The 18,999-nt window shown below is 41.0% G+C and overlaps 1 protein-coding gene and 1 non-coding gene across 3 annotated transcripts; both read right to left on the bottom strand.

Annotated features, from left to right (window-relative positions):
* Nucleotides 1-712: 712 nt before the first annotated feature.
* TIMM23B (translocase of inner mitochondrial membrane 23 homolog B) lies at nucleotides 713-18,981 on the bottom strand. Of its 2 annotated transcripts, none has more exons than XM_086900863.1 (7): nucleotides 18,781-18,981; nucleotides 18,256-18,314; nucleotides 15,175-15,268; nucleotides 14,855-14,939; nucleotides 12,622-12,680; nucleotides 9,948-10,058; nucleotides 713-1,755 (listed from the first exon to the last, which is right to left on the bottom strand). In XM_086900863.1, exons 1-7 carry the CDS (start codon nucleotides 18,875-18,877, stop codon nucleotides 1,640-1,642), a joined length of 621 nt encoding a protein of 206 aa, XP_086756989.1. In that variant the 5' UTR covers nucleotides 18,878-18,981; the 3' UTR covers nucleotides 713-1,639. The 2 variants fall into 2 exon arrangements, with proteins under 2 accessions (XP_086756989.1, XP_086756988.1); XM_086900862.1 differs by lacking the exon at nucleotides 18,781-18,981 and adding an exon at nucleotides 18,579-18,734.
* Nucleotides 13,182-13,384, bottom strand: LOC111931607 (small nucleolar RNA SNORA74). Its single transcript, XR_002865684.2, has one exon. It is a non-coding gene; the product is annotated as a small nucleolar RNA SNORA74 (small nucleolar RNA).
* Nucleotides 18,982-18,999: the final 18 nt, after the last annotated feature.

Raw genomic sequence — 18,999 nt, 5'->3', positions numbered from 1 at the left:
TGTCCTGTGTGACAGCATTGTGCAGATGAAGCCCAAGTTACCCCTCTGCAAGTGGGGGACAGTTTCTTTGGTGGTACGGCCCTCAAAAAATGCATGCTAGGAAGGAAGTCCAGCTCTCACACCACAACAGTAACATGCAGAGCACTGGAACTGTGGAAAATAAGGCGTAACAAAAACCAGCATTGACACAGGGGGTGAGAAAGGCCTGCTTCCTTTATCCTACTTTAAGTGCTGGCATAAAGCATCTAATTTGACCTGGTATCCAAGCAAGGCTGATTGAATTCACCCATGAGGGCTTGTTAGCTGGAGACTTGCTCTATTAAAAGCTGGTCTCAGTGGTTATTTGCTGCCAATGAGGCTTCTTAGCAAAGTGGTACTTCTTGGGGGAAGGTAAGAGCTACTGCCTTCCCTTTACTGCTTTTTGTTATTTTGGTGTATGCAATGTAATTATTAAGAGCCATTTCAGTAGCAAAAACTCAAATGTAAAAACTTGTTTTGCATTAAGTTGTTTACTGACCAGTTAATTTCCTGGTTTTCCCTAGCTCTGCCTTCCCTGTCTTCCCTTAATAATTCACCTGTTTACTTATTTAAATGTGGAAGGAATGAGCTGTTATACAGTAACTCTAATTGCTGAACTAATTCCCAACTTACTGTTTAATTTATCTGCAAATGATGCTTGGTACATGGTTTAATTTTAACACTGGAGAACATGTAGGTTCATCGCAGTCTTTATTCCACCAATAACCCATGAATGGCACTTCAGGCAAAAACTTTCTTGCCAATTAAAACTTCTGTAATAGGTAATGAGTGCAGTCTTTATACTGTTTGGTTTATAATTGTTGGCTGAATCAGTTCTCAGATATTGGAGCGCCCAAATGTTTTGATAATCAACTGGCAGCTGTTCTGCAACAGCAACTGTATTTCATCCATAAACAACCAGGTCCTTATTTGTTAGAGCAAATAAGGGAGTGAAGTCAAGCCCTGCTGTGCCTTACCATAACCACCCATCAAGAGATGACCACACTGCTTGTCCACTTCCCCTCACCCACCAATTCCCCTAGGATTTCACCACACTGGTCCTTTAAAATGAATCCATAAATAGGTCACTGGATGCAGCACACTTTTGTAGCAGGAAGAGCAAAGGATAGAAATGGTATTGAGTAAGACCACCCTTTTTATTCTGATGATGTCCCTTGTGCTAGCTTGCCTTGTGCTGTCAGAATAGCAAGCCCTGCCTGTGCCATGGCTACTGGGGCTGTGCTGCTGGCCTGGCCAGTGAGGTGCTGGGAATGCTCTGTGGACAGACCTTACAGGCACCCAACAAACCTGGCAGCGAGCAGGAGCAGCTATGGGGACCCAGCATGCCTGGCAGCTCTGGCCAGGGCTGCTTGGGGAGCGTGGCAGGGAGACTGTCTCGGTGGCCATGGCCACTCTGTTCACTTGCACGTCCAACAAATATTGTTGCCTGTCCAGCAACTGGCTGGCAGGAAGGGCCAGTCCAGCCACACGGTGTCAAGACGTTCCTTCCAGCACAGCTTCCATCAGTTTCACACTAATTGTAAATAAAATAGCAAGGGGCACCAGATAGATCTCACAACTGATTTGATTGGTGACTAAGCAAGCGTGTCCTCTGCCCTGCTCACAGGGACTGCCGGGCTAGGGAGCCCTTCATGTGCTCCCAGTTGTTGTACAGGGCGTAGAGGCCGGTCAGCGTCAGGCCTGCGATCCCACCTCGTGCTATCCCGCGCACTCCACCTGCGAGAAACAAAACACATTGCAGCTCATTAGTGTTACTTTCAGGAAATGGTCAGTGAGCAGCAACTTCCACGAAGCTGTTTAAACCCAGAGGCATCTTAATGGACAGTCCTTTCTTGAGCTAAATCTCCAGAAAGAGTCCCTGTGCTTTTTCTGCCTTCCTCTCAACACCTGCTGCCAGGCTCATGGTCACTCACTCCTGATCCTGACACTCATTCTGCTGCAATGACTTCCTCTCAAACCGTGTTAGCACTACTGCTTCAGGGAACCATTACGGAGGACTGGAAGTCAAGGTGGCTTTTCCCAAGTCCTACTTAATCCATTCTCTCTGTCCTTATTACATTTCTTTTTACAGTTAGACACACTCTCCTACTCTTTCAAGATTGCCTTCAGGTTTTCAGTTATGATAATTAGCTCTGGGCAGGCAGCAAATAAGTGAACAAAACAGCAGCTGATAGGGACATGACATTGGGCTCCAGAGATTCATTAGGGCCATCATACAAAACCTGTAAATGCTTTTGTGTCTTTGGAATTTTAAAACTTTTTGATTAAAAAATAGGAAGTAGATGAAAAGGGTTAACTGGCAGGTATTTACTGTGTTGTATATTGAACAGCTTTCTTTATTCTTTTATTAATAATCAGAATTATCTCCTTGCAATTGTAAAAATAGAGTCACACAGGAAATCTTAAGGTATTGGTGAGCACCTTGAGAAATACAGGACAAGTTTGGCTACTGCCTGCAGGTAGTGCACCTGGCTGGAGCTGGGAGTCAGGCAGCATCCTACCTCCACTCCATCCACATAAGGACTGGGATGCACAGGGGCACAAGTAGAGACTTCTGCTGCTTTTACTAAACAGCAAAACATTTCTGTGCTTTGAGAGAGCTCCCAAAATGCACTGTAAATGCACAGAACACCTGGGCATTTGACCCTCAATGCTAGGAACATTTCAGTGAGTTTGATTCTGCAATGTTTATCATTGCAGCTGAACCAAGCTAGATAATGTGTACAGTGTATATAGAACAAGGCCAGTTTCTGCTAGCAAGATAAAAAACCCTGCTTTCATTATTGGAGAAACTGGCAGAGCAGTTCAGGTTTCTCAAACTTGAAAACAAATATATCTCAGTAATCAGAGAGACTGTATTTGTGTTTTTTTCTTTCCATTATGGGTCATAAAGCTGTCTCACGGAATTGCTTTTAAGCTTTTAGTGAGACAAGAAGCTGTTGGCATCAGCTAGACTGACACTGTTAACTGTGCTGTAAGGTTAAATGGGTTTCACTGGAGTTGTTAAACCCCCCTGTACTGCCCAGGCATGCAATGAAAACAAGAAATGGGACTTGGTATTAGAAGCCATGTCTAGCCATAGTTTCTAAAAATTTAATTGACAGACCAGCTGTGACAATTTGAGAGGTTTTTAGGCTGTAAGGCTGAGTTCATTGCTGTAGCTATTGAGAATTTCACAGCTCTAAGAAAAGCCCTACTGAATATGATCTATGTGCCTAAATCAGCATTTAGGAAAGCAAATGTAGATGTCTGTGCTTGATAATTGATCCTGAATTTGTTGCACAAAAAGCTTTTCACATGAAGGGCTTGCAGCTGGGTACACAAAACTAACCATGTGCAAGCAGTGTCTGGCAAAAAGCCACAGCTGAAATTTAAAGGACACTTTGTACAAAACAAGTATTTGAGATAATCTGTAAAATACTGACTCTTCATTCCTGCTGAGGTAAATGAATACAACATTAGAGCCCAACTCTGTCCTGTTCCTATCAGGATTCAAGAGATCACAGCAGGGACCCCCAAAGGGGGCTCATGACCATCAGGTGTACAAGGAAATTTAGAACATCCCCACAGAATGAAATGCGTTACAGAACTGTGAGGCTTTTTCCTCATCCCCCAGGTTCAATTCCTCTCATTTCCCCTTAAAATCCTTAAAATTCTTCCTATGCAAGAACATGTAGTTGAAGGACGATCAAGCCTGGGTCCAGATTCTGTAAAGTCAGGGCTGTACAAGAAAGGTGTCATCTTTCATTAGGATTGCCAAGCTCTATTCTAGCATCCATGTATGAGGACTTTAGATGTGCTGCTCCCACCACAGTAGATATTGGTGTTCTCATGTGCTGACCCAGTCAGGTAAGGATGGCAGCTCTGACCCTCCTGGCAAGTCAATCACAGGGCTTAAAGCCACCTCTAGGCCTGCAGACAACTTAGGGACATTGCTGGAGATGTTTCATAAACAGGGTACTAAACTTGTGCAGTTGGTACAGGTGAAAGACTGAGAGAGAAGATATCCAAGAAAACATGCAAGAAGTGTTTCTTGACCAGTGTTTCATACAATGTTTCTGCTACAGAATGCTGGGGTGTTTTTTGTTTTTGTGGTTTTTTTGTGTTTTTTTTGTAGCAGTTGCCCCTGGTTTCTGAACTACTGAAAGTAATTACAAAAAAGAAAAAAAAAGGGAAAGAAAATTTTCTTTTCCCTAACTGGTCAGATTTGTGTTTGAGTAAGTGTGTCCAGGTCTGTGGAAGACTACAAACAGTAATGCACTTTAGAATGCAGCCCTGTCACTGGTCAGAAAATCTTAGGGCCTCTGAGAAAATTAACTTGTTAACAAAATAAAAAATAAATTCTCCACTCCCATCCCAGCTGTGTTTGCATGATAGAACACGTTCCCACCCCTCCTCTGCAATCACTCTCTGCAAGCCTTTGATACCAAGTCTGCCCTGACAAGCCCTGCTGAGACATGGCAGTGAGCCCCTAATCTTGCATGTCCCAGTAAGATAAAGGTTCCAGCTGACAGACACTTCTGGAAGCAGGTATTTTGAGATCAGGCACCTTGCACAAGAGTTGAGAACTGCTGTGGGTTTCCAAAGATAGATCTGATGCTCTCTAAATGGGAAGTTAGTTCTCTGGCTTCAGCTGCTGCACCCTTTCATCACCAAGTGTTGTCCCTCCTCTATGCCTTTCAATAGGTCCCAGCTTCCACTGTGCTGTGGCACAGCTCTGCATCCCAGTGCACTGTGCCACAGCTCACAGCATTCCCACAGCATAGCTCTGCATTCCAGCATGGCAGGAGCCACTCCTAACTCTGAGCTGCACTTGTCCCGTAGGTAAAACCGTGAGGGCAGAATCTTCCATTTAGAACCTTACGGTCCCTGTTTTCAGAATGTTACTTCAATGTCCTGGGATAGTTCCTTGAATGTTTAAAGCAAGAACCATCCAGCAGCAAACATTACAAATACCTTCACCAAGACCTCAGACCCACATACTTATGCCAAACAAAAGAAGAATAATCTTTAAATTGCAATTAGTTTTCTGCCCTCCAATCTCTCTTGGATACTCTGAATGAAAACAGCTTCTCTTCCTTCTGGGCCTTCAGGAACAAGAATACTTCAAAATGGTTTAAAGGACTCAAGTATACAAAGCAATCTCAGTTTTGCTCCATATTCAAGCTCAGTAATCAGACCATCTGAACCACCAAGCAGTCATTTGTTTGAACATCTGTGGGTGGCCTGATGTCATTAGAAAATACCAAGAGATTCCTCTTGCTGCTCCATGGGGTTCATTTCATAAAATCTTGTAAGCAGTGGGCAAAGTCAGTGGACTCATAAATTACTGAGGAAACTGATAAACTTCTATTTGGAAGCAAGATATATTCCAGAAAAGCATCTTCCTTTTTCACATTGCTGCAGCTAAGGCAGTATTGTGCTTAGAATACAGAAACAACAAAGCTTAAAAGAGGGAACATTTCCTGCAGTTACTGTGGTATGAAGGCTAAATTAGAAAAAAGCAGTAGGAATCTACAATTTAATTTACTGGTTTGGAAATACTAGAGCTGTTGAAGTTACTTTGCAAACATGATTAAAATTTGCTGTCTTCTCACTGAGTGAAAGCAGCAGCACCTGACTGACAGGAGGCTACTTCAGCTACTGTAAATGGCACCTGCAAACCCTGAAAACCCCTGCAGCTCTGAGTTCACTGCTCCTGCCTAGCAGAGCTAGTGCTCAGTGGCCACACACACTCTCAGACATCAGTCCTCAAGTAACTAAGAAAGGCTCAACAAGCTGTTACCTGTAGTGCTGCTTGTACGTTGTCCTTATCTCTTCCTTATTTCAGACTAAAAAAAAAATCCTTTCTCTAAACATCATTTGATTGATAATCCTACAGACTTGTTATGTGAAAAGGGGTTCTTAAATTTCCAAAATGCCAGCCATAAACTTAAGTGATGACAAGCAAGCTCTTCAGTTTTTTCTAAATACTGCAGAAGAGTAGGATATCCCAGGCCTGTACCTACAGCACTCCCCCCAAAGCTCTTCTCTCCCCCTCTCCAGCCAAAAGGAGCAAGGAAACAGCCCTGTCTGGCCCAAAGGAAAACATGGGTTGGGCGCAGAGAACAGGCCTTTTACAGCTCAAGAAGCTGTCAGCTAACATAACTGCCCTGAAGTACCCACTGGATGTCACAAAACTGATCTTTAGCTTCAGCCAGATTTTACTGCTGGCAATAAAACATTTAGCCCTTCCTAATTCATAACATACTGACTTTTCAGGGTTGTGTTTTGAGGTCTTAAAATAACATTCATCTATTGCTAGCATGTAATTTTTCAGACACACACCATTTTCTGTACCAAATTATATAATGTCTATTGTTCAAAGGCATGAGATGCTGTACCTAGGATTGGGTTCCTACTGCACGAAAGTAAACAAAGGAATTTTGTTTGTCCAAAGAATTAGTTTACTTTTGTTGCTGTTATCCCTAATCTCAAGAGAGGAAAAAAATTATCCAAGAAAAAGAATATCTGCAGTCTGTGGAGATCTTCTACTTCAGAGAAGAGGTAAAGGTCGGTTAACTTTTTTGCTTACTGAAGTCTGTCAGGAATTCCAGTGAGAAATTAATTGCTGTCACACTGGGTCAGGCCAAAGTCCCACCTAGCTCAGTATCTTTTCCTGAGTGATTAATCCTGCATGCTTGTAGGAGCCTCAGGCAGCTGTACCTTTGTGACAACTGGAACCATGCATTTTCATGATGGGAGGGTAAAACAGCAACATGGTGCACAGCGACAATCACTTCTGTTTGGTGGTTTTTTTTTGTTACTTTCATGACTAATACAATTATAAGAAAACCAAATAAAAACGGTCAGTTTAAAAAAGAGGCTGGAAACGCATGCAAGGAGGCTAAACATTTGTTTTAAGACATATCTGTCTTTTGTAACATTTATCAGAAGAAACACGGCATAACAGATACTAATTTCTGCCTTTGCTTAAAATTGAAGAATAAAGAATAGTATCTTATTAAACGGAAGAGCCATCCTTGTGGACTTAGGATATCAGACTCCCTTTTAGCAAAACTCAAATTAACTGAGTTGCGGTAACATTTCTATTCTATATGCCACTGGCAGAGGAATCCTAAGGGTTTTTTTCTAACTGTTACCCAAACTGAATGTCCTGCGTGGAAGTCAAGTGGTGAGCTCACAAAATTTCTCCCATGAAGCTGTAAGACTGGTGTAACAAATTAATATGTACTCTTATTTCTGCATTTGGGCTAAAATCTAGTCAGTAATTGTGGCATTAAACTTAAATTGAAATAAATGTAAAAGCTGGAGATCACTTGGTCAGATGAATCAAGAAGTAGTTTCAAAACCCCTCACATCAGTTTTCCATTCCCACTCAACAGGTGTTTTATGACCTAAGCCATGCAGTACTGCTGAGATGGAGCCCAGCTATCACCTGCTTTTAATGGGGACTGAACTGCTTCAGTCACTTCAATGGCAAGTTTCAATGAGTGATGGCACTGCCAGTGAACACAGGGAGGGGGCTGAATTGCCACTGTCCTCCCTTGCAGAGCTTTCAATCCTCTCTTATCTTCTCCCACACAAGCTGTGTCAAGTAGCTTTACACAAAACTGCTCACAATCAATGGCTTTAGAACGTGCACGTTCTGTTTGACTGCTGCCATTTTGGTAATGATTAACACTTCTACAAGGACAAATTGTGAAAACTGGGACCAGTTTGGGCAACAAATCTCAGCCTTAACAAAGTCTTCCCACTGCATTTTTTTCCTGTCCATGCATCAGATGTTTAATCGTTGGTTTCAGAAATTCAATCTAGGTTTTGCAGTGTACACAGGAGTGCTTTGCAGTGCATCAGGGCTGCTGATGTGATTCCTCCATCAGTGCTATGGTTAAGCATGAAGTTATAAAAGACCTGCCATACATTATCCCATTTCTTCTTAAGCATGTTCCTGATCTCCTTACAAAGCACGAATGATGGAAGTGGGAAATTTGTGTGTTTCAACAGCACTGCCTGCAACTCTGTATCCACCCCTTGTGGACGACAGAGCAGCCTTGATTCACAATGACATGTTTGTGTGAGCTTCCAGCTGACACTAAAATATGGAGATTTATAACTCAGTGTCCTTGGCAAGCTTTTACATTTTCTTAATGCCAACATGTCATGGTATTCCATGTAACACAGGTGATTATTACAGTCTTGATATGTCAGATGTGTGCTGATCTTTTGCATGGTTTAAATAGTCAAGCTTTTAAGGTAAATATATACACTGATGCAGTGTAAAGGCAGAACTTTTAAGTTTTACCATACAGAAGAAGAAAGGGTGTTCTGGCATAAGGTGATAGGAGAGGCAACAGTTTCTCTGCACTGCTCTGGTTCATATGCCCAACACACACTTGAAATACAATACTGTAATGAATAGAGATTTACTGATTTAATTTGCTTTTATCAGGGCTGCCACTAGCTCTGTAGATCTTGTGTTACAAAACAAATGTCCCACTGTGCTCTGGTAATAAAAACCTTAGTGCTGTCAGATGACTGTGCATGTGACTGGAGTAGTTATCCATGGTTGCACTGTGCCAAAAAAAGATTACACATAATGCCAGCTCTATACTTCAGAAAGGTAAGGGGGATGCTTCTGCTGGAGTATTAGATGACAGTTCTCCTTGTTAATAAACTCCTACAGAAAATATTAGGCTTCTATATGCTACCCTTTCTGGCTGTTCTTGGTAATCTGTCATATCACTCATGAAATTCCAAGGAAGAAATGGATTACAGGAGAGCTCTGTGCCCTTGCAAAATTAAGAGTCTCATATTTATGATGGCTGCTCCAGCCAATTATTTTTGGTTTCAGGTAGTCTAAGCCATCAGGAAAATAGTTACTCAAACTGTTTTGCCCCATACATGAAGCAGGCCTTCAGGAACACTGCTAAGACACTGCGGCTCAGTTAGATATGCAAAAGTACATAGGTTAATTCTTGCTTTATCTCCTCCATAAAACGCATGTGAGTCATCCAGCCAAACATTTACTAAGTTACTTAAAACATGAAACTTTTTTCCATGTGCCACTGTCAACCTGTGGTACCCAGCAATCCTCTAAAAATGACGACTCCTCCACTTGTTAAGCTTGGAACATGTATTGACAGCCATTTTGCTGATGAAGCTCAGACCTTCTCTCCTGCAAACAATTCAGGTTGCATCAGTAAACTCACCTTAAATCTATGCTGTTCTCAAATAAACTTGTTTGTTGGCTTTGACCGCTATGCAAAGACAAGAATCCTACCATAAGACAGCAGTTTCATGAACACCTTAGTAATAATTCCATAAGTACATCAGTTTCTCTGTGTGTAGGGTTTTTGCAGCTCCAGGTACCACTATCATGTGCATTACTATCACATGGATCACTTGTAGTAGGTTTCATCTTCATGAAATCAAGCTCTGTGTTCTGTTTTCCTTCCCTGTCCCCATTCACTTTGGAAGGCAATTCCCATTTGCCTGCACCCACTCATGGACTTGAGGAACAATTACTTTTATTCCTGCTATTGCTGAAAACATGGCTAGGAATGAGGTGGGTGTGTATTTTACACAACCTCACCACATATCTGAGGAAATAAAAGACTGCTTCTTCAGTATATATGTACAACAGTCATAATTTGGCTCTCATGGTTACTGTTAGTCCTGTGCAGTTTCAAAGAATCAAATTTAGTTCAGCTGGACTTTTTTTTAGTGCAAGTTTTCCTTAAGTAGCCTTAGCTGGGTGAAAAACATGGATTAGGGGACATTGGGCTAATAGCCATTTTTACACTGTCAATTTTCAGAGCAGGACAGTATTTAGTAGAAGTAATGAGAATCCTAATTACTAAGATAAGCACAAGAGAAGGAAAAGGAGAAATATTTTGCTACTGTACCAGTGCTTTTGTATAGCATTCCTGTCAAGGTTCCAGCAGCTATGGTGTTCAGGTCATCTTCTGCACCTCGTGTTTTTTCAATGATGACTCCAAATGCACTGTAAAGTAGAGCTGGGTGGGGGGAAAAAAAGATTAAAAAAACCTTCCATGGTCTGAGGCCCAAGGCTTGGAATCCAGGCTTGGTGCAGCTATTTAGACCATGCTTCTGAAGAACAGATTTGCTGCTTATTTGAAGGGAATCCTCTGCAAAATCCCATCATTGGTGTCTCTTTTCCACATCTCTTTCTATACAGCTATTTCTTTTTGCTTGAGCTATAATTTGGTTATAAAGTAGCATTCTTTATTACATGTGCTATAAAGCACTGACTAAAGTTTAAGCCTGTTTTGCTGGTTCGAATTTGCATGAAAATTCAGGGTTTAAATTTGAACTGCCAGTTTGATACTGTCTTCTGTGGATGACATGAAACTAAACCCATCACTTTCTAGGCAGAGATAATTGCTGTCCTGTGTGACAGTGATGAAATTTGAGTTAAGTACAACATTCAGATAATGCTACCAAGAGCTGGAGTACAATGGACTATATTCCTCTAAAAAATTACTATTGGAATGCTTGATATTTGACATTTGCAGCCATTTCACCTCTGCTTGTGCATGAAACCATTATTCCCAGAGGGCCTTTTGCTTTGGGATAACTTTAGGGACTGTCCTGGAAAGGACTAGGTAAGAGTCCAAGGGCTTTCTAGCATGGATGCATTTGTCATTTATGAATTTTGATGAAAGGAAAAGGTCCCCCATGCTCACCCCTCATTCATATTTCATGCTGGCAAAGAACAGTAGAGTATGTCATCATTTAGAAGTGATAAAGGTAATGCCATTTAATTCTTTCCTTGCCCTCCAAGCATTTGAAATCTTTCCTTCTGCTAAAAGGAAGTAAATTCTTCATAAGCAACCATAATGAAGTCAATGAGTTAACAGCAGCATTGCTCTCCATTCAGCACAGGCAAGGGTATTTTTGTCTTAGCAGCAAATATATTAACAATGAGGGAAAGAAAACAAAACATAATTTTTTAAAACAGTTCCACATTTGTTGCCTCTGTTCAGGAACAGAATGACAAAAATTGTCAGTAGTGACAAAAATAATCTCTGAGGTACGGAAAGGCTGCACAAGGTGAAGTAAGATGCAAAAATAATTGAGCTCCTTGAAAGGAATTTCTCTGGGAGCTAGGACAAGACAGAGGTCTACCAGAATCCCAGATATAAAGTTCTGCTTAACTCTGTGATTTTGGAGGCCGTATTTTGTAAGAAAAATAGCAATTTGTTAGTGGAATGCACAAACATTTTCTTGAGTAATCTTTTTTCAAACACAGCTGAAAAAACCTGTTAATGTGTCACTTAAACCTTGAACTGCAGTGTGCCTGCATCTCAGTTCTCAGACATGTTTTTGTTAGACTTGTACCAAAAAAAGAGAAAAAAAATCCAAACAAAAAATGTCCCAGTAAAACTCAGCAGGCAACACACATTTCTTATAGAAAAAGTGGCTTTCTTGCTGTAGCTCAAAATCCTATCTCTAACCATGCCTAACCTCCAACCATCTATACTATGCCCCAAAAGCTAATGCCTAAAGTAAATGTCAGCTAATCTGCTCTTCAGAAATAAGATTGAAATAAAATGTCATAGATGCAACTCAGCCTATGCTTTGATGCATTTCTCAAAAGTCAAACAGATGTAGACTGGGTTATAACATGATGTAGTCTCTGATTAAAATATTGCTAACTTCTACTACAACTTTGCAGGACAACAAGCTCCATCATTATTTTTCTTCAAAATAATTTAATCAATTTTTTGATTTCTCCTTTTAAAGTTACTGCATCAGTTTTCATTTTTTAAGATTGTGGAAGACTGGGGCAGGTAAAAAAAAATTGTAGTTTCTAGGGCATTAATTATTTCACTGACTTTTATGAAATAATCTCATTTTTCTGAGGCAACTGATGTGATTTTATTTCACAGCCCCCTCCCACCCAAACTTCAGTTCATAGAAGTTTTTTTCTCTTACATCAGACCATTGGTCATTTTCTTTTCTATTTTTTCCTAACCCACATTAGTTACAAGCAACATTTAGGTTTAGAGTCAGTAGTATCATGTATGATTTTTCTAGCTAATGTACCATCATTTAAAGGATAAATCTTTGTACTGAGTCTCACATTTCTTCTTCACATAAACATTTTGTTAACTATAACAGGAAAGAAACATTGGGCAGTTGATCATATGACCACACAGTCTCAGTGTAGGTTATTAAAGTCATTTCAGAAATATTAAATTATATTTTTTTTCTGTAAGTTATAATTCAACTGGAAATTATTAGCAAGCAAACATTATCTGTAATTTCTAATTATTTCTGTTATGACTAGAGTTTGTTTATAATATGTAAAAAAATGCAAAAAAATGGGGTTTTAATTAAAGGCTTTTGGCTACAAATCCTATTTTAGCCTTTAATTTCTTTTTTCATGTCTACTGAAATACCCTCAAGCCCCCAAAGAAAAAAACCTGCTCTTTTTCCTGATGGATTTAATAATGAAAATTTAGAGAATACTCTTATTGAGATAACACACAAATACACTTTCCCAACAATTACATCTTTAAATTCCTTTCCCTATGAAGGAATGACTTTACTTACCCAGTGATCCCAGAGTGTTAGCCCATAACGCTCCTTGCCTTGTCACCATATTTAGAATTCTATAAAGAAGTTAAAGAGGTATGAAAACCTTTAGCACTCTGTGTTTACATCAAGGCAGTGTTTATGACAGTAGGGCTTCTGTGTTTACATTATATATGTAGTTAATAAAACTGAAGTGATGAACTAAAAGCTTCTGAAAGCAATATTCAGTCCTGTCAAGTCTTAAGAAAAGTTTTCAAGGCAAACTTGACTCTCCCAAGACTCAAATTTCTTCCCTTCTAATGTCTTTCTAAGCTGAGTTTTCCTTCCTTCCATGGTGACTACACACAGCTCCTGGAATAAGGGATACACTTATGCACACTTAGCTGGGTGAAAGGTCTCCGAGAAAGCCTCAGTGCTCCTCTACAAGGACCATGTGTCAGGGAGCGTGGGGATGCCTGAGCAAACTCTGGGGGCAATAAAGCAAGTCTGGACTGAGCAAGTTGGGAAGAGACAGTGCCTCAGAATCCCATCTGTGCACCCAGCAAAAGGCCAAGAGGCATGTCTGTGTGTATGGTCTGTGTGTAGGCTTCCAGACTAGCACTAAAGAGGAAAAGAGAACCTTTAGTGCGCTCTCAGGGAAGCACAATGCCACTTCTTGCTGCCACCAACTGTCTCCAGAACGGTGACAACAGCAGCCAGAAGAAATGACTGATCTTTATCTCCCAGCAGTGTAACACTATCACAGGCACAGTATTGCTCTGGACAGCTGACTACCACTGGAACTGGAATGGCATTTAATGTCTCACACTTTCATTGCTTTATGTTCCTTCTGATTTAACTTTCTATTGTTTTTCCTTTTTTATAATTTTCATTAGGACACAGGTCATTACTGAATATAGTTAGGCAATGAAGTAAACAGTAATGGAACATTTCATTTTGAAACAAAAGGAAAAAAAATTTAAAAGGCTAGGGTATTGATAACCTCTCCTTAATTACAATTCCCATATTTGAACCTTATATTAATTGTAAATTGATAAGAGAATCAGTAATTCTAACAACCATGGTATGGTGAGGTATTTGATATAACAGCAAAATTAAAATTCATTAGGAAAGAAATGTGTGTACATTAGGGATAAATTTGGAGGAAATCTAGCTAATCAAGTCTGTTCTCTGCGCCAGATGAGGGAAAAACAGAACTTAATGCACTAATGGAAGGTGATGACCTTTAGCAGACCTTTGCCTTGCAGAGCCAGGATAAGAGCAGAGTGTGCATTGACTGCCACCTCCTGGGCTTGACTTGCCAAAATTTGTGATTATCATGGCTTTGTCCAACTCTGCTCATTCCAAACCCTAAAATACAATTATGCTCATCTAGAGCATTATGAAAGTCATAAACTATAGTGCTGAATATTTTAATAAAGAAGGGGATGAATATAGAAACAATTTAAAAAGGAGCAGAGCCAATATAAACTGTACCAGGAAATATGAAATTCCTCTTCTAAAGTTCCCTTGATCCAAAGTATTCTGGGAGTGAAAATTTCACATGTTTTTTCTGGTTTCCCATGACTCTTTCACTTAGGTTTTCCTATGGCTATGTCTAAGCTACCATTATTTTAAGAAGAGGCATCCTATTGAAACAAATGTTCCTGTCTTTGCTGCGTTCTTTCAAATGCTGGTTTTAAATCAGGTAAGGCAAAAACATGGCAATGTCATGGGTGCTCACAGATGCCATAACCCAGAACAGCTCCCCCCTGCAATGCCTGCTCAGCAGCATGCACCAATGTCATCCCTAATGCTAATCCAGGCAGGGTCAGCTCTGCATTTGAATCTTATCCTGGTTGTGAAAAGCTTGGGAAAGAAGAGAGACTCGTGCTCAGATAAATTACAGCAAAAAATAGCTCAAAGTAAACACTGCTGCTTCTGGGAATATTTCTACACAGAAAAGCATTGCTTTGACTTTGAAGTAGGTTTTTAGTGAACATCAAAGTAGTAATTATTTTTCAAATATATAAGTTAAGTCACAGGACATGCAAATTGTGACTAAGTAAAAAGCAAAAATATTGAACTGAACATCCCTGTAAAAACATGTAATAACTTGATCAAGACAAATACTGACTCCCATTTGTCCCCACTAAAGAAAAAAACAACCCCAAAACATTTATTTTTGCAGTATTTTCAGATCTAACCTTGATAAACTGGAAGAAAAAACTCTTGTTACTAAGAAGTACATTTTTTTACATGGAACACTTACTGTACGTTTCTAGGTTTTGACCATGCCATATTCTGTGTCTCCTTCAAGCCAAGTCTTAAACCATTCAATGCACCAAATGCTGCCCCTAGATGGAATAATATCAGTTATTAGTTTTTAAGAAGAAAAAAATAAACAATACTAGAAGTAAATATTGAGAATAGAATTCAGTGTATAAACTAAAACCAAATATCTCTTTATTTAAGACTAGAACAGACAATGTTTTGCAGAGAAAGACATTTACAATCTCATCAATCACTGCAGTACATAGGTGTTACCTGGACAGCTGGACACAGGGGAAAGTGAAAACCACAACTACCTACCTGTCATACAACATCCTCCAATGGTAAAAAAGGCCAGCTCAAATCTGCCTCGAGTTTTGTTGGCTCCTGTGGGCAAGATAAACTCATCTGTATCCTGGGAGAAAACAAAAACAAATGTTTTTGTATTTTCCAAGTCTAGTTCAAAATGTAAGCCATATTCATTTTTCCTTAATCCATGCAGTAAACTAAAGATGGATGAGTATTTCTGGAAAATTCTTGCCTACAGCAGTACAAGGATGGAATGTACTATGTGTATACTGTATTAAGCATGAAAAAGGACTGTAAAAAGGTCAATTGGCTGAGTGCCTTTTTTTTTTCCCCCAGCTGTGCTAACTTTTTATAAATTACATCAGTCAGCCAAGGAATTCATACTGTGTGGGCTGTTGGCTGGTTTTGTTTTCTATGACTATTTGCTTAATTATTAATTACATCTTGGAGCAGGCAATACAACCCTTCCGAAAACATTCCTGTTGTCTGATTACATAGCACTGTTTCCTCACTGAGCAACCCAGTCTGATACAATAGCACATTAATTAAGTTTCCAACTACTCTGATACTAAGTAAAAACTGCCTTTTTATGAAAAGAGGTATTTCCTTGCACTAAGTGACCTATTTTAGGGATGTGAAAAACTCAGGGAAATCACTGAAAACTAGTGATGATTTGGCATCACTTTTGTGAGGTTGGTTGACTTTTTACTTGTCCATCTTTCTCCCACAAGGACACACTTGTGTTCTGGCAAATCAGTGGTCTAAAAAGCTAGAGAAATGGCCTAGAGAAACTGGGATATGTATAGAGATAAGGTGTGCCAAGGCACTTCTTCAGCAGGAGACACTGAACATACCTATTGTTGATAGGGTGCTAAAGCAGCAGATCTCTTTTAAGCTCCTGTACTTAAGTCACAGCATTATCCGCTCCTACTTAACTGATACAAGACTCAAACAGCTGCAGGCTCAAGGAAATGCATTCTAAGGGATTTTATTGGCCCAGACCTGACACTGAATGCGAAGAGCAATACAGAAAAAATAGATCCTAAAATTGTGAAGTGTTACCAATAAAATTAACCTATAATATGGTTTCTATCTTCTTTGTAATTACAGTTGGAATAATTCAGTATTTACACGAGTCAGCAGTTTCTAAGTTTTCACTAGAGTCCCAAAAGTCAAGATGAAGCAATCCTTGCCTAAGTAACATCTAAGTTTCTAGAGACAACCTGAAAAGCCCATCCTCTAGGCTTCTGCCAAAGGCTGACATGCAAATTTATAACAAGTGCTGTTATAAATGCAATTTATAACAATGCTGCAACACAGCATTGCAGAAAACATCTTGTTCTGTGCCTGCATTCATAGACCAACCAGAAATGTGAGGTTTAAAGTAACAAGTACCAGTGTACCATTTGTTATTATGGGATTTGTTATTATGAACCAAATGTAAGCTTCTCAACAGTAAGGCTGGCTTTCCTGCTGCATTCTGAAAACAAAGTCTTTAAACACCAGGAGAACCTCATCTCTCCCTCTACATGCACCTTCACAGAAACCCCAAATTTGAAGGCTAATAATTTCTTATATTCTGAAATACTAGCCATGTCTTTTTCCTCCAGTATGTAGAATCCTAGGAACCTGTGGAGACTGTTTAGTGCAATCCCCATTGTTAAAAGAAGGGTCAGTTAGTGCTGGGTACTCAGAGCCATTCCCATGTCTTGTGACTCTCTAAGGGAGGAGACCTCACTGCTTGTATGGGCAACTTGAATTCTATTTTATTTCAATGCACTTTGCTATTACTTCAACACACTAGTGCTAAACATGAAGGGCAGAGAAGTGTTACAACGAAGACTGCAGACTCTAGTGTTACATCAATAGGTATTTTTAGAACTGTATCATGACATAAATGCCAATCCCTTTGCATTTAAAGCAAACTTATCCTTTGTTTCTAAAATCTCCTAGTAAACACACACATTTTGTTCCAAAATCCCTGCTACACAATTTTTAACACCAACATGTTCTCAGACAAACTTTCTAAACAAAACAACTTTAGAGAGTGTTTTTGGAGAAAGTCTAAATAATCTTAGCTTCTTTCTGACCACTCAACAACAGCAGCCACAGTACTGAATCCACTTCCACCAGAGGCACAGCTGTGGTTCTCTAGCCTTCTGGGAATGTTACATTGTAATCTGGACTACAACAGCTTCCAGGCCACAGAACTGCATGCAGAACTTCCACTTAGAAAAGAAACAGTGACCCAGCGTACCAGGCAACAAGGCACAAAAGTTAGGAGACACTATGCAACCGTTGACCTTTAAGTGCTAATTCTACAGAACTTCATGTTCTAAGATATTATGAGCCATATATGTAGAAATATACTAAATAAAATCATTGACTTTCATCCTAACTTGGATTAATTTAAACATTTTCAGCTACAGCTAATATTTATGAAAAAGGAAAACATTACTTGATTTTTTTTTTCTATGATGGCCTCGTTTTATATTAACTAATATTAAGATATGCACGAGTGACAGCTACATTATTTTACAGAATAGAATTATTAGTTTTACTTCATGATGGTCTCCCTTCAGCTGGCTAATGACATAAGGACAGTGATGTAAAATTTGCAGCTGCCATGATGGCAAAGCCTGTTATCAGATCTGGAGGTTGGCTGAACACCTCAGCAAACTGATAGAACTCAGTTCAGAAAACTCACCCATGAAAAGAAGGCAGAGATTTTTGCTGCTCTTACTGATTGAAAGGGCTCAGTGGAGGTGTGATCAGTGCCAGCACTTGTGTGAGGTGGTGCTGGGCTGTCTGCCTCAGGGCAGGGAGATCTCTTTCCAACAGCAGCAGGCTCGTATTGACACAACAGCCCAACCTATCCTCTGCCTTACCAGCGCTCATTTTCTTCTAGATGTCACAGTACTCCAAGACAGATCTGATATTACGGAAAATACTGAAAAAATTGTTTCTTTCCACTGCTCTTCAGTTCAAGACTTCAGTGCACAGTGCCCAGCACTGCAGGTTTGAGGTGCTCACGTATGAACATGCAAACACTGAAATCGAGTTCAACACAATAAATACAAGCCACCTTCTCACCTGTACTAGGTACTTGGGGTCCAAGTTTAAATACGGTGACAAAGGGCTCATCCCAGTTACTAAAAGGAAAAAAAAATAGAACACTTCAATACCAACTTCCGTATAACGATTTACATCCTGTAAGGCAAAAAGGGGCAGATCTCGTGCGCAGCAGCAGCGAAAATTCTGCCGTGAGGCTGCCCAACTCCTTAAAAGCCGGCATGGGTCGGCAACCCCCCCTTTCCGGGAAGCGGGATGGGAGCCGCTGGGATGAGGTGAACGCGATGTCCCTGCGCCCGGCGCGACACGCGGCCCCCGCCGAGGCCTGCCACCTCCGCGCCCACCCTGGCTCGCCGCGGAGCCCTTCGGGAGGGGCCGCCGGTCGGGAAGGGCTTCCCGCGGCCGGGCGGCGGCGGAGCCCGAGGGGCCGCGTGATTCCCGAGATCGGAACCGCCACCGCTATCGGTCCCGGCCGCCCGGCCCTGCAGTGGCCGGTGCGCGGACACTGCCCCCTGCGCCGGCCCCGCCGGCCGCCCCAGTACTCACGCGGCACCCCGGCCAGGTCGGCGTGAGAGTACCCGAGCCCGCCGGCACCGAAGAGGCCGCCGAGCCCGGTGCCCTTGGAGTTCCCGCCGCCCTCCATGGCGGCCCCGCGCCCGCCGCCCTCGCCACCACCAACGGCTGCCGCAAAGCGCCGCCGTAAAGCGCCGCAAAATGCCGCCCGGCCCCGCTGCTTTGCGGGTCGCCATGGCGACGGGGTGAGGC

The sequence above is a fragment of the Cyanistes caeruleus genome, chromosome 8, assembly GCF_971803275.1.
Source record: "Cyanistes caeruleus chromosome 8, bCyaCae1.hap1.1, whole genome shotgun sequence".
Lineage (NCBI taxonomy): Eukaryota > Metazoa > Chordata > Aves > Passeriformes > Paridae > Cyanistes > Cyanistes caeruleus.
The sequence above is the reverse complement of the archived record's forward strand: the minus strand, read 5'-3'. Positions and strand labels throughout refer to the sequence as shown.

Bases quoted from the DNA above. Each gene is read 5' to 3' on its own strand.
- TIMM23B (XM_086900863.1), bottom strand. From the start codon at position 18,877: ATGGAGGGCGGCGGGAACTCCAAGGGCACCGGGCTCGGCGGCCTCTTC. The intron at 10,059-12,621 runs GTAAGTAAAGTC...CCCCCCACCCAG, and splicing joins TAACACTCTGGGATCACTGG to CTCTACTTTACAGTGCATTT. The intron at 1,756-9,947 runs GTACAGTAGCAA...TGTTTCTCGCAG, and splicing joins AATGCTATACAAAAGCACTG to GTGGAGTGCGCGGGATAGCA.